Source organism: Andrena cerasifolii, chromosome 11, assembly GCF_050908995.1.
Source record: "Andrena cerasifolii isolate SP2316 chromosome 11, iyAndCera1_principal, whole genome shotgun sequence".
In the NCBI taxonomy this organism is placed as follows: Eukaryota; Metazoa; Arthropoda; class Insecta; order Hymenoptera; family Andrenidae; genus Andrena; species Andrena cerasifolii.
The window spans coordinates 8,034,306-8,048,152 of NC_135128.1; the positions used below are offsets into that span (position 1 = coordinate 8,034,306).

The following is a 13,847-nucleotide window of genomic DNA, read 5'->3' on the forward strand; positions in this document are numbered from 1 at the left end:
CCGTGTAAGAGGAAGGCGTTCAGAGACCTCGGGACGAGACGTCGCGATTGAATCCTGGCTGCATCCACGGCAGGCCGGAAGTCTGTGAATAATTTGAAAGGACGCGAGAATAATGGGTCACGGAGGGGGAGGGAGGGCAACGGACGCGAACCTCGCCGTGGAGAAGGGAGAAGGGCCGAGGGAAGGATTCGGGGAACGTTCCTTTAGGATTTGTCGCGCTATCGCCGTGAATTCATCCTATGGTAATCCGTCCCAGTAGTTAGGGAAGACATAAGTCAGACCAACGTCCATGACTCCTTCGAACGCAACGTCCATTTTCTCAGAGATACCTTTACCGAACCTAGTATCGCGTCGTTTAGGAGAATACGAGCACGGGCAAAGGGGGAGTGAGAGAAGGATTGAGAGCTAGAGACAGAGAGCGAGAGAGGGAGAGAATGATGAATGGATCGGTGAGATACAACTAGGGAAGGGTGTTACCACTTGATAAGAACGGGGCTAGGGGTATAAGTGTGGGGGTTACAGATGCATGAGGTGCATTGTTGTGTTTCAGTGCTCAGCTCTATGACGGGGCTGACCTTGAACTCTCTGAACACCCAGTCAGCGAAGAAGCTGTTCACCTGCCATCTGTGCGGCAAGGTGCTATGCAGCAAAGCATCCCTGAAACGCCACGTTGCCGACAAGCACGCCGAGCGACAGGAGGAGTACAGATGCGTCATCTGCGAGCGGGTGTACTGCTCGCGTAACTCCCTGATGACCCATATATATACCTATCATAAGAGCAGACCCGGCGACATTGACATTAAGTTCTTTTGAAGGTTTAGATAAGGTAGGGACCACGTTACTTCTCACGTCCACAAACTATTTCACGGTGCGTGTTCCTCGCGTTTTTCAACCTCCATAGCTTCCCTCCCGCCCCCCATCCCCATTCCATTTCGTCCCGTCTACTTCAACCCGCTCCAGTAACCTACAAAACGTCATTAGAACGCTCCCGCGTAGGTCACAATCGCATAATCGTTGGCTCGAAACGACCTCGGCTCCGCGCACAGTTTACTCCCTCTTCCTCTTTCCGGTACTCTTCCCCTTCCTCCACGAACAGTGCATGCCAGAGAAACCGGTCTCAACTCCCACGTGCACCGACCCTTATACTTCTTCTTCTTCTTCTTCTTCTTCTTGTGCCTCTTCTGCCTCTTCTTCTTGCGGTGTCGAGCTTTCCTCCGTCCTCCTTCCGCAGAACTGCTTTTCTCTCCTCTCGCCTCCCGTCGTCCTTCGTTCTCTTCGGTACCGTACGGTCGCCGATCGAATTCTTCCGGTATTCGCAGCTCCGTTATACCCCCTGTCGGTGTGATTCTCGGGATCGATGCGTCGGGCACCACGTCCTTCGTGGATCAGAGAGAAGGATCGTTGAATTGACCGATACCGTTCGCTCGATACATGGGGTTTACACATAATTCCGAGCGCGCCCGGTTCGCTCGAAATCGAACGGGGTGTACGATTATTACGCTTCAGGTCCACCTCACTAACATCCCCCACCTACAAGTCCTTCTGCCTTATTTTTTTTTTTTTGGATAATATGTTTTGTGGCAATCAGAACCCTGTTTACGTGTACGTGCTTTGTTTGTTTCTTTTTTTTTCTTCAATTGTTACGCTTGTCTTATCATCCTGTTTATTTTTTTTTTCTTTTAATTCTTCTTGTCCGTGGCTTCTCGATGTTCGATGTTGTGTGCATGCTGATGTGTAGTACCGTCGTTTCATGCCCGTTTTGCAGCCTCGATACACGCCGCCTAACACCGGAATGCCAGCTTCGAGAGCGGTGGATCGATCTCGCTGACCGGATCGGTTTCAGACTGTTTATAGTTGTTTTTGCTACATTTTTTTTTTCTCTCTCCCTCTGAAGAATCGAACGTCCTCGTCTTCGTTCGCATCGTTGCATGAGAGTACAGTGCATCCCGCAGAAACGCGCCCGCGCCCATTCCACTCACTAGTATTAATCCTTGTTTGGTGTCATACTTTCTCCAACAGCGACGCGCTAACTTCTTCGCTGGCCGTTCGCGTATCGGCTCTTTAACCATCCACTAACACGCATGAATGCACCCCTCTGCACGCACAGCTGTTTTGATTAGACACGAAATGGCGCCTCGCGCTTCCGAAGCGTTGGATAACACTTTCATCTCGGCGCGAGTGTCTTAACGCCGGAAGAATCATGGAAACTGGACGCGTCTGGCATGGTGGTTTTGGTCCTCTTCATCTCTACTCACTCGACTAATCGCTACCCTCGGTCAATTAACGATACTTCCGATCGCGCGGATCGCCCATGTCGAATCGACGAAGCACGCACGAACCGTCCGCAAGCGAGCGGAAGAATTAACCCGCGCTAAATCCTTGATTGATCCCGAGACAAGCCGGCAGGGTTGAATTATAATTGAGCCGAGGTCGCCTCGAGAATGGAACGGGCGGAACCTTAATCGCGGACTGCGTCGAACGTTCGAGGTCCCTGTTAATTGCTAGCACACGAATACAGCGGATGTTCCGCCGAGATTCCTGGTACAGAGGTCGATTCAGACCTCGTCCCCTCTTTATTCAACAGTTTCTCCCTTCTCCCCTCGCATCCCCTCGGACGTTCGAGGAACATTAATACCTAGAAGAGCGTATACTTAACGCTTTCGCGCGAGAACAGTACCATCGGTCCACACACAGAAGCCTCCTTCGTTTTCTGAACTGCCTAAACGCTACGGGGCGTCAATGGATTTCATCCAGATCTAATCCGTGGTCCCAAGATCATTGAGTTTACAACGAAAGTGTACGAGACTGTTCTCGCGGAAGGGCGATAGATGACAGGCTTCTAGTGCGTTTCTCTGACGATAGACGGACGGTTTTCAGGTACGGGCAACGGGATGCATCCAGCACCGTCGACGCCTCCCTCTGCCATGTACCAGATGCCGCCGCCAACGACGGGCGGCATAAACGTGCCTCAGGAATGCCCGTACTGCCGTCGCAACTTCTCATGCTACTACTCCCTGAAGCGTCATTTCCAGGATAAGCACGAGAAATCGGACACCCTGTACGTGTGCGAGTTCTGCAACCGGACGTACCGCACCAAGAACTCGCTCACCACGCACAAGAGCCTCCAGCACCGCGGCTCCAGCGGCATGCTGAAGAGGTTGCTCAAGACCACGGCGATCAAGAACGTTCTAGGCAGCATGCAACAGGCCCAGATGCAGCAGCAGCCGCAATGAAAATGTCGGAACCGTGTTGCAGTCATCCCGTCCCGGACTCTCGACACTCTCATCCTCACCGTCGGCGCCACCGTCTGGCTGTCGGTGCCATCGACGGCTAGGTCTCGAGCGACGTTAACACCGGTGCGATCGTCGCCGGGACGATCGATCGGCTCTCCCCTGGCGCTCTTCCACCGGAGAATCGCGCTTCCACCCCCCCGGCAACCCCGTTGTAGTCGTCGTTTCGTAGTTCTCCTCGAGTCAAGACTGCGATTAATCCAAAGAAGAAACGAAGAGAGAATCGACTGAGACGATGGGTTCCTCCGGACCCGTCGATCGTGAATGCCGTAGCGAGCGTGAGCCGAGAATACATTCCATTGCGTCGGGTTCTAAGCCCTGCTACCGGAAGCTAGGGGCTCGGGCCGGTCACAACGAGGTCTCGAACGGCGACTATCGCTCCGGGACGTTTGCGCGAAGTTTCCCGTCTCCGGGGATCGCAACGTCGAGCGACAATTCCGCGGGCGAGGCACGCTGCTCCCGGAATCGCAAGCCGGTACCGCGTCTCGGTGGCGGGAGGGGTGAAGAGGTCGAAGACGAGCCAGTAGACCATTTTAGGGTAGTCAGAGTTCGCCGAGGTTCGCCCGCTCTGCGCGTCGATTGATCGAGTCCCGGACGGTCTCAGGAATCACGCCAATTCGCGACATACCATCTAGCCAGCGATCCACGTCCCCGGGCGGGGTATCCTCTCGACCGTTCGCGATGGAGTTTCGAGCGCGAGGGAGCCGAGGCGGAAAACGAGGGGGAGGGAACGTATCAAGAAAGATCGACGCGTTTCGCGTTGCTCGTATACAAATATATGACGTGTACATGTAGGGCGCGCGTGTGGGGACACGCGCGCGTGTGCGTACAAGTATTCGGACGTTAGGTGGATCGTGGATCTTAGGCCTAAGCGAAAAAAAATTCAATTACAAAGTCTACGAACATGTGCTCAAATTTCGGGAAACGGGAGTGGGAAGGGTAAGTCTCGTCGATCGAGGTTTTGGGGGTCGCGATAGAACGAGCTCAGAGGAACGAATGGGGGGGTTGAAGAGGTGGTTGAGGGACGGTGTGTGTCGAATTAGCGAAGCAGGGCGAGGGTAAGGATGGAACGAAGGGTTTGTCGCGTGGGGAGACAGAGGAACGGGGGGAGGAGCAAATGGTGAAGTGCAAGTAGATGTTATATGGGCTCTTACACGTGTACAGGTCCGTCGTGCGCGCAAATTACACAGACTATATTTTTAACTCTTTAAAAGTAATATTTTGAGCTGTACATATATATTATATTCGTACGATTATTGATATATATATAACGATGATATTCTCTTGTTCAGGTTTTATAAGAGGGGTGGTGTAGAAGGAGGAGGGAAGGAAAGGAAGTTAGTCTCGACGTAGATAGACCACGGCGGGCAGGGCAGTGGAGCCCCCGCGTCCACCGTTCTTCCTTTCGAGTCGAGCGCAACGCGAGATCGGTACGGTTTTATTAATTATTCGCGTCTCATTGGCGAACGTGCAATATTACGAGTAAGGGGTGAATCAAGGGGAGGGGGTGGGTGTTCGAGATCGGTCTCGAGGCGACGCGGGTCCCACACGGCGAATCTCTTCTCGTCTCGATTTTATTTCGCTTTCTCCTCGTTTCGTCGTGTGATCGTTTCGAGTGCAAGGAATCCGAGGAGATCGATTCGGCCAAAGAAGAAGCGATATCGAACGCTCGCGCTTCGACTTTATTCGGGGAAGCGACGGTGCGCGGGGCTGGGAGAGGAGGGTTGTGGATGTACGAAAGTGACTCGAGCACTGCCCTGTTCCTTTTAAATCTTCGACCCGCATCCATGCTTAACGTACAAGATGAAAAGGAAACCCTAAATCGAAGGAAAAAGTTGTTTATCGCGCAACATATTCAGGTTTTAGAGCTCAGTGTAAGGAAAGAAACGAAGTAAATGAAACGAGGTTGATGTTTTAACGTAGGGGGGAGGGGGGTTACGAAGAAGAAGATAAAGGAAACAAAGGAAATGCCATTATAAACTAACGAGCAAGTACAAATTATTCGAGGGGGAAAGATGATAAAAACAAATTATTCGTCTACGTCTAATTCTTAGGTCCCGTAGTTGCAGCGGTGGTGACGAGGAGAGAGGTTTGGTATTTAAGGGGGTTTAGGCGAGGGGGGTGGAAACGGAGATGGGAATACAAGGAACGCGGCAAAAGGGAGGATGAGGGAACGACAAGTTTTCCAAAACATATCTTCGCGAACACTAAGTATACCGTGAAAAGAAAGATTATACGATTTTAGATTTAGGCGCCTTCCGATCGCGGGAGTTTTTAAAATATCGCGTATACATTCTTAGTGTATAAACTGGAAAGAATAGAAAAACGTCTTTTCCGCGGCCGGGCAAAGCATAATGTGGAGAGAAACATAAAAAAAAAAGAAAATGGGGGGGACGTTCCTATCGCGTCGGGGAGGACTTTTGCTTTGCGGAAAATTTCTTTTCGACTCGTGAAAAGCTTAAATATATATGGAATTCGTTAGTGAAAATTATCCTAGTCATTTTGGAAACCCTTTTTATAATTCTGTGATATATGTCGAACGCGATGGAGCATTCAAGATATGATATAATATATAATATATTCGGCGCAACAAAACGAAAGGGGGCAACGCGGAAATAAAGGGAAGGGGAGGGACGAGGAGATGAAGCAAAAATATTGACGGGAACGTTCCACATTATGATTGCCGGCGTGTGCTAACCGCATACATATATACTTACATTAGCGAAAAGGAAAAGAACTTAATTGGTTAATCGATATCGGGAAATTCTGTGATGTCCTTCAGTTGGGTATACTAGAACGAAAAATATTAGAGGTATATGATGAAAACAAAAAAAGTATACGGAATTAGGTCGATGTTCGGTGTTGTGTAAGTTAATTGTATAGGCAGGAACAAAAAAAAAAATCAAGAGGAAACAGGAAGCCGAGGGGAGACTTTTATGGCGGGGAAGATTTAAATCGAGCGCTGTCGGAGGTCCCTCGATCGATCGGGCGACCGGTGCCGGGAATCCAGGAATCGAGAAACCGCCGGATGAACTGAAAAAATACGCCGGTCGTGTGAAATTTTGCCGGGGGAAGCTCTCTTAGGGGGGAAAACAGTATGATCGGTACGATACCAAAGTGGATTTGACTGTTATCGCGACTATTTTATTCGTCTCTTTTGTTCTCTTCTTCAAGCTTTGACCAAAGCACGTAAAACGAGCTTCCCCGAGGATAACGACGCGCGGGACGACGCGTTTCTCGATCGGCTGCCGAAGGGATCCCGAGGGACGTCGCTCAGTGCTTCGGACGTATAACATATCTCTTCAGGGTATCGGGCCCGTTGTGTACGCTGACACGGTGTTGAATCGAAAATCGCGAAAAAGGGAGAAAAAATACGAAAAAAGGATACACACACATATACACATACACACAGAATCTATTCCAATGTGCCAACGTCTTCGAACTAAAAGAGAACAAGGGAAAACTTTAGGTCTTTTACTATTTACACGAGGAAAAAACGTGGGGGTGGGAGGGGAGGGGGAGGGGGAGGGGGAGGTGTAGTTAGAGACGCGTCGCATCTTCTGAAACGAATATTAACAAACATTATTATTATTACTACTAATCGTTCTAGGGTTTAAAGCGAATATTATTACGAGCTATTATCGAGGAACTTTTTTCAAACTTTAATGTATGGATTTTCGTCTCGTACGCTATATACAGAGTGTTTGGGAAGGAGGGGCGAGCAAAAAGAGAGGGATAGGGAGCGCGGGGGTTGGCGAGGATGAGAGGAAGATGCGGGGAAGATGAATATTTTAAACTATCTATTTTTATTTGCATTCTAATGTCAGGTGCGTGTAAATATTAGATATCGAGTAAGCAACTGTGTACCTCTGGCCGTGAATTCACGCGCGGGAGGGATAGAGAGAGAGAGAGGGGGAGGGGGGGGGGTGATATATCATCCGTAACACTGGTACTTGAATAGGCATTAAAATATTGTATCGGGAATCGTGCGAACTGGACGTTGGTAAAGGCTCTGCGTCTCTGTGTGGACGATATGTGGTTATTGTTGTCTCGAGAAGAAACGCTATTCGTATCACGTACTTCCTTTTTTCTTGTCGGTCCTGTAATCGCCACGAGGGTGAAACAACCCCAGCTGCAGAGATTCTGTACCGCGAAGCTCCTGGCCATAGCGGCCGGCGACCAGAATCATTGTAAAGGGAGGCTCGTCGAACGTGGACGTCGCGCGTTCGCTGACATTGTTTCACGATTGCGCGACACGCCCGTCATTCGTGGATCCCTCGCGACAACCGACGCATGTAGTAGATTCTAGCTTCTGTCCGATCGGTTAGAGAGCCCGCGGTTTGGCAGACGTTGACGTAGGTAAGCGCGAAACGTTTCACGTTGACAGCGATTCTGATTTCTTTGCTTGTCCGTCGTTCAACAGAACGACACTTGCAATCGCATTTTTCTTTCAAGCCCAGCAGCTGAGAAGCTCAAGAGCTAAAATATTTCCTGGCGCTGTGACGAATTTACTTCGATACGCGAATTTACTTTCGAGAAGGCTGATTTTTATAATTTTTAAAGAAACGTCGACGCGTTTAATTAAGGACTCAAATTGTTATTTTTACTAGTTTCCAGACTCTTTTTTTTTTTTGTTTTTTTTTTTATATAGAAAAAAAATCCCTACGTTTAGGGGGTAATCGACTGATTAGACTGGTTTTTCGATTGGTTTAAACTTCTTCTTGATCATGTGATATTGTCTTACCAAAGAGCATCGGGAAATTGTGAGAGCTCCTCGGACTTTCGACCGGTATTCATCTTGGGTAAATGGAGGATTCAGCCGCGCGCGGGCCGTGGGTTTTATCGTTCCGCGATTAATCAGTTCGTTCCACTTCTGCCAGAAGCGAAGCCGTTTACGCCCGCGCGCACTCAGCGTCTACGATCTCGTGCAATCTCGAAGGACATATCGATACGTGGCTCGAAGGGTGCTGGATACCGCGAAAGTCCGAGGGAGCGTCGCGCGGATATATTATTCTTCGGTTTCGGTCGAAAAAGGGGGAGGGGGGGAAACGAAATTTTTATTGTTTTTTTTTTATCAAAAGGGGGATCAAAAAGACGAAAACAAAAGTGAAATTTACGTAGCGGAAAAAATGAGAAAATAGACGGGGGAAAGAAGAATGGAACGCATCTTCGAATCGAAAACAGAGTTGCTTAGGGATGTATGATTTTACGTGAAATCGATAGGTGAGAAGAAACAGAAACGAACGAATAAGAAGAAGAAGAAGAAAAAAAAAGAATAATAATAACGTCGAGCATATAGGAGAAAGACTACTTAGATTTATTTTTATTATGTCTTCAAAAAGACTTTAAATATAATATTTATATTGTGCCATAATTAATATTAACGAGACCTTAAGTATAAATTAATTGTTACGAGAAAAAGTTTTTAAATTTATCGGAAGGGGAAAATTGCAAAGGAAAACGAAAACATACAAAAAAAAACACACACACATAATAACGGAAGAAAACGCCGAGAGGAGGGAAAAAGTATATCATCTTAACTGTCTATCGATAATTAACCGTAAACGGATAGTTATTAAGGACGAGAATCGCGTCGTTTTTAAGTGGAGTATCGCATTTACAAGAGAAGCTAGGATTAAAATAACAGCAACAGATTTATCGCGTCTCCGATCATCGCGTAGACACTGTCACCAGCCGCGTAGCGTGCGTCCTTCTATCGCAACAAACGAAAAAAGTGAAATAATTGTAAGAAAGAAAACGAAACAGAGAGGAAGAAAAAAAAAAAAACGAAGAAACAACAACACCCGCCGTTCTTCCGCGTACGAAGTGTATGTCCTTCGCTTCGTTCTTGCCAAATCTGCGAAGCCACGCCGCCGTTGCTTCGACGCGAACGACGCCCGGTATCTGTAACCATTGACTCGTTCTACTTGCCAATATTTTTTTCTGGGTCTTATTTATTTACGAGTCTCTTCACCAACGTTGGAGCGTTATAAAAGGATTAACCGTCCCGGATGGAAGTGAACGACGAAAAGAAAGGAGTCTCGATGGTTTACCGGTGGTCGTTCCGTCGAAAACGGCGGCGCGAGTGCGAGAAGAAGAGGTAGCGCTCGAGGAAGGGCGAACGGGCGACGTACGGCGCGGTTCTCCCGATGCGTGTAAAGTAATGCGTAGAGGGGAACAGGAAGGAATCGCGTAACGGCGATGGACGCGTTTGCGAGACTGCCGAAGGCGAGGAACGCGAGGGACTGCCGAAATATGCGGAATCGAGAACGCTCCATCTTCGTTTCCCGCGCAGCCGCGTCCGTTCGCCATCGATCTTCCCTTGTTTCCGGTTCTGAACGGCGCGTAAATCGTCCGTTCCGCCCGCATCGCATCCGAATATCATCGTTTCATTTGATTCTACATATCGTCTGCGAGCGTACTCTCGATATAGATATGCAGATCCTCGTCTGTCACGTCGACGTCTGTGTAGATTCTGTCGGGAACCACATTTTTATGTTGTTCCGCCTCCGTGTATTATTATTATTATTAGTTATTATTATTATTATTATTAATAATATACCGAATTTTGTCTTATCGAGTCTGTTCAACGTTATATAATATCAGTGATGTTGTTTTATTATTATTATATCAGTACGCAGGACTGTGCTATTTGATCGAATTATACCAGGGATAGTTCGAGATCGTTTATTTAGATCGAGAGAGAGAGAGAGAAAAAGAGAGAGAGAGAGAGAGAGAGGGAGAGAGGAATAGAGAGGAGAGGGAACGATGTGTAACGATATTTGACGAGGAGTCGCTGGCACGTTATGTTAACTTTTTATGTACATAAATATATATATGCAGATATATGTACGTATTATATATACATAACACGCATAAAATATTATATATTATACATATTATATATATATAGGCCTATTTTGTAAGGTTTCTCCTTGGTTTTATTTTTTATGTTAATCTCTTTTCTTGTCGATATGTTACTGCGATTTACAGAGAGGGAGATAGAGAGAAAGAAAGAGAGAGAGAGAGAGAGAGAAAGAGAAAGAGAGATAGAGAGAAAGAGAGAGAGTGAATGATTGTTTAAACGCGTCGAGGAGAACTTACTTGATACGTATTATCATTATCACACTTATTGCTATTATTATTATTATTATTATAATCATTATTATTGCTACTATTATTACTATTATAATTATTGTAATAATAATTATTAGTACTAGAATTATTATTACTTCAGTTTCGTTTTATTATTGATTCTATCATCGATTGTGATCGTTCGTTTTGCTTTCCTTTTTGTTCTTTTCTGTTTGCGTAAAGTCGATCGACCGCGATGTGTGCGCGCACGACGAGATCCGCCGAGATCGCGATCCCAGAGCTGTGCGTCGCGTTATCCACTAATCAGACCTGTTGCGAATCGCCCACACATCGTGAGCATCCATCGTCATCCGTTTTCTCGCTTGCGTTTTCTTGCGGTTCACTTCTTCCTTGTCACTCGACATGATCACGAAGCGTCGATATAGTATACATACGCATATACATATATATATATATACGATGGTTTCCATCCGTTTTGTAAAGATTAACTTTTAATTAATCCCCATAAAATTAACCGTAACAGGAAGCACAAATTATTAAGAGATAGACCGGGTCGTCGAGCGCAAAAGGATCCACGTGTTGCAACAATTTAGAAGTCGCTTTTCCATCGTCTCCAGCTGCCCTTCCCTTCTCCAGGGAAGCAGTGACGCGATCGGGTCTCGCGCGAGCCATTAGAGTCCATTAGAAAACGTTCCCTTCGGTTCGGTGGCGATTGCCGCGGCAAAATCTAGACGTTCCGTCGCGCGATCGGCCGTCGCTCGCAAGTAACTCGATTCCCGATCACCCGTCGTACCAATTATCGAATCGTTCACGTTTCCCCGCCGACGAGGGAGCATCGTCGATAGCAATGAGGAGAAATCCGCGCGGAAGACGCGAGCACAGGGAGAATAAAGGGGAACCGTTCTCGCGACGTTGTGGAATCTTTCGTGGACAATCACGGCCCGACTATAATTGTAATTGTAAACAAAGTGCAACACGCTGCCTTGCTGAACAGTACAAGTACAAAACGAATACAAATACATAAAAAAAAGAGCATGTCTTCGATTTTAATGGATGGAAATGATTTCCGGTAGTTAAGATATCAAAAAAAAAAAAATAAAATAAAAGAATAAATAAAAAAAATACGAGGTAAAGCGGAGGAGGGAGGAGAACGATTTGAAAGAGAAAAGAAGAGGAAAGAAACGAAGAGCAAAAGCGTTTTAATCGTAGGGAGCGGAAGGGAAAAGGCGAGCCTCCGTTGTAAAGCAGCGCCGCTGTTCGCGTCCAGCGCGTACGAAAAGCAGGAGAGAAATCTGCGACACACGGCGTGCGTTCGTTCACAAATACCTCAGTTGCCGTGGCCTCGGACATCCGGGCGCGCGAACGGTGTCATTCTTCCGCCGCGCGTCTCGCCCGACCGCCCATCACGAGGAGGAGCTAGCTCGCGTGAAATTTCATTTGGCCTGGCCCACGATCTCCACGTATTTCCATCGAGACAGAGGCGAGCGAGTCTTACGAATCTTTACACGGCGAAGCTTAATGTCCAAGATGCCCCGAAGGGGCGCCCCTACTTTCGCGAGCGGGGCGGCGTACCCTCGTCGCGTCAGAACGAGACGCGCCGGGAATCCTTGTGGATCGTTAGTCCAAAGCAAAGACGTCACTGCCAAACATACCCTCGAAAACGTCGACAGAGTCATTTCGGTGCCGAGCGACATGCTGAAAGGAAACGTTCCGCGTCCGAGGCCCGGCAACAACAGATTCTCATCTAAGCTACAATAGTTGTTGTACTTACTTGTCTTCTATTTTGTCACTACATTGTCTGAGTATTAATGCGAGCAGGTTGGTGCGCGACGTTCCCTCGAGCGCCTACTAAGCGGGAGCCGGAAGTGAACGAGTTGCGGAGGTCGCGAAAATAGGTCTGGTGAACAGAGATTGCTGGAAGTTCGCGGATCTACAGGGGGTTCTGAAACACGCGATGCAACTGCGAAAGGGTCGAGGGCGGAGGTTTGCTCCGAGACAGGGAATCCTGGAGTACTTTGTCGGGAAAGGAAGGAGAAGGCGTGGTTTGGGGGTTGCTTTATCCGTTTTCGAACACACTGTAGATGGGGGAACGTGGCGCGTGTACCACGAGCTGGCAAACAGTCGCCGTATTATTATATTTTACAGAATACAAAGTATAGATATATAAATGAATGAATGAATAAATGAGAAATTCTATATATTGTTCCGTTATCGCCGTTATAATACCATCCGTGTAACATATATATATATATACACACACACACAAATATATATATATATATATATATTACAATTGCGAATAAATTTGCAGTTTATTACATACACCGACACAATTGAAATTCTTCAGTGTGCTCCGTAATGACTTAACGAGCTTCTTTTTCCCGCATATTAATGATATTACATTATAATATATCGCGTAAACGCATAAACATAAATGAATGAATAAAAAAAAAAAATATATATATATATATAAATGAATTTTCCGCCCGGTCGTTTCGCCGTCTGCGGATGCAAACCTTCCGGGGAAACTTTCGTTTCCTAATTATCATTGTAATGCAAAACGTACCTCTTGTCTTTCTTGCGTAACGAAGACGACAATTGCGAGAGAAGAGAACGCGACGAGAATCGGGCAGGGGGGATGGAGGTCACGAGAGGGGTGGAGTTGGATGTTTGAGGTGGAAATCGGTTGGAGGTCGATGTGTGTGTATTTAACGTATGTAGAATAAGTGTGTACGAAAAAAAAAAAAAACTCGTGTGTGGAGGCTTCGCTCGTGAGTCGCGCGATTTGTGGAGTCTTTTTTCTTTCTTTTACCGTAGATAAATCGATCGATCCAACGAACTTCGCCGCGATCGTGGAGGAGCGAGGGATGGGAGCGCCTCGAGGCGTTGCAGGATAGCAAAAAGGGAGAATGCAATTACCGATCGTTGCGAGCGGGGGTGAGGGGCGTGCACGATCGAATCGCGCGATCAAAATCGGTAAAGCTAGCGCGAACGGAGAAGAGAGAAAGAGAGTGCGAGAGAGAAAGAGAGAGAGAGAGAGAAATGATACATAGTTCAATATATATATATACATATATATACAAGAAAAATTCTATATATACGGCGGACACACAATGTCGACATATTTTCTAACGCGCGTCGCGTCTTTAGGCTATTCTCGGATCAATTGTAAGACATTGCAATTAATTGATGTATGTACGTAAGCGTTCATTCGTATTTTTCACGCAGTAAAAACAAAAGGATTATTATTGTCTTTATTATTATTAATTATTATTATTGATTATTATTATCATTATTAATTATTATTATATAAAAATTCAATAATAGTTGTTGGTGTAATATTATGAAATAAATCTTTAACGATAGTAAAAGAGAATTCGCGCTGCCATTCTTCTCACTTCACTTTTCCCAGATTTCAGGATCGTGCCAGGCAGCCGATGGCGAGTCTTAGATTCTAGGATG

At 46.8% G+C, this 13,847-nt stretch overlaps 1 protein-coding gene across 1 annotated transcript; it reads left to right on the plus strand.

The window, feature by feature from the left end:
• Nucleotides 1–689: 689 nt before the first annotated feature.
• LOC143374867 (broad-complex core protein-like) lies at nucleotides 690–10,512 on the plus strand. The gene is made up of 2 exons (XM_076823419.1): nucleotides 690–826; nucleotides 2,878–10,512. The coding sequence occupies exon 2, from the start codon at nucleotides 2,892–2,894 to the stop codon at nucleotides 3,231–3,233; it is 342 nt and encodes a 113-aa protein (XP_076679534.1). The 5' UTR covers nucleotides 690–826; nucleotides 2,878–2,891; the 3' UTR covers nucleotides 3,234–10,512.
• The last annotated feature ends 3,335 nt before the right edge of the window (nucleotides 10,513–13,847 follow it).

Coding starts and splice junctions, on each gene's coding strand:
- LOC143374867 (XM_076823419.1), top strand. CDS start 2,892: ATGCATCCAGCACCGTCGACGCCTCCCTCTGCCATGTACCAGATGCCG.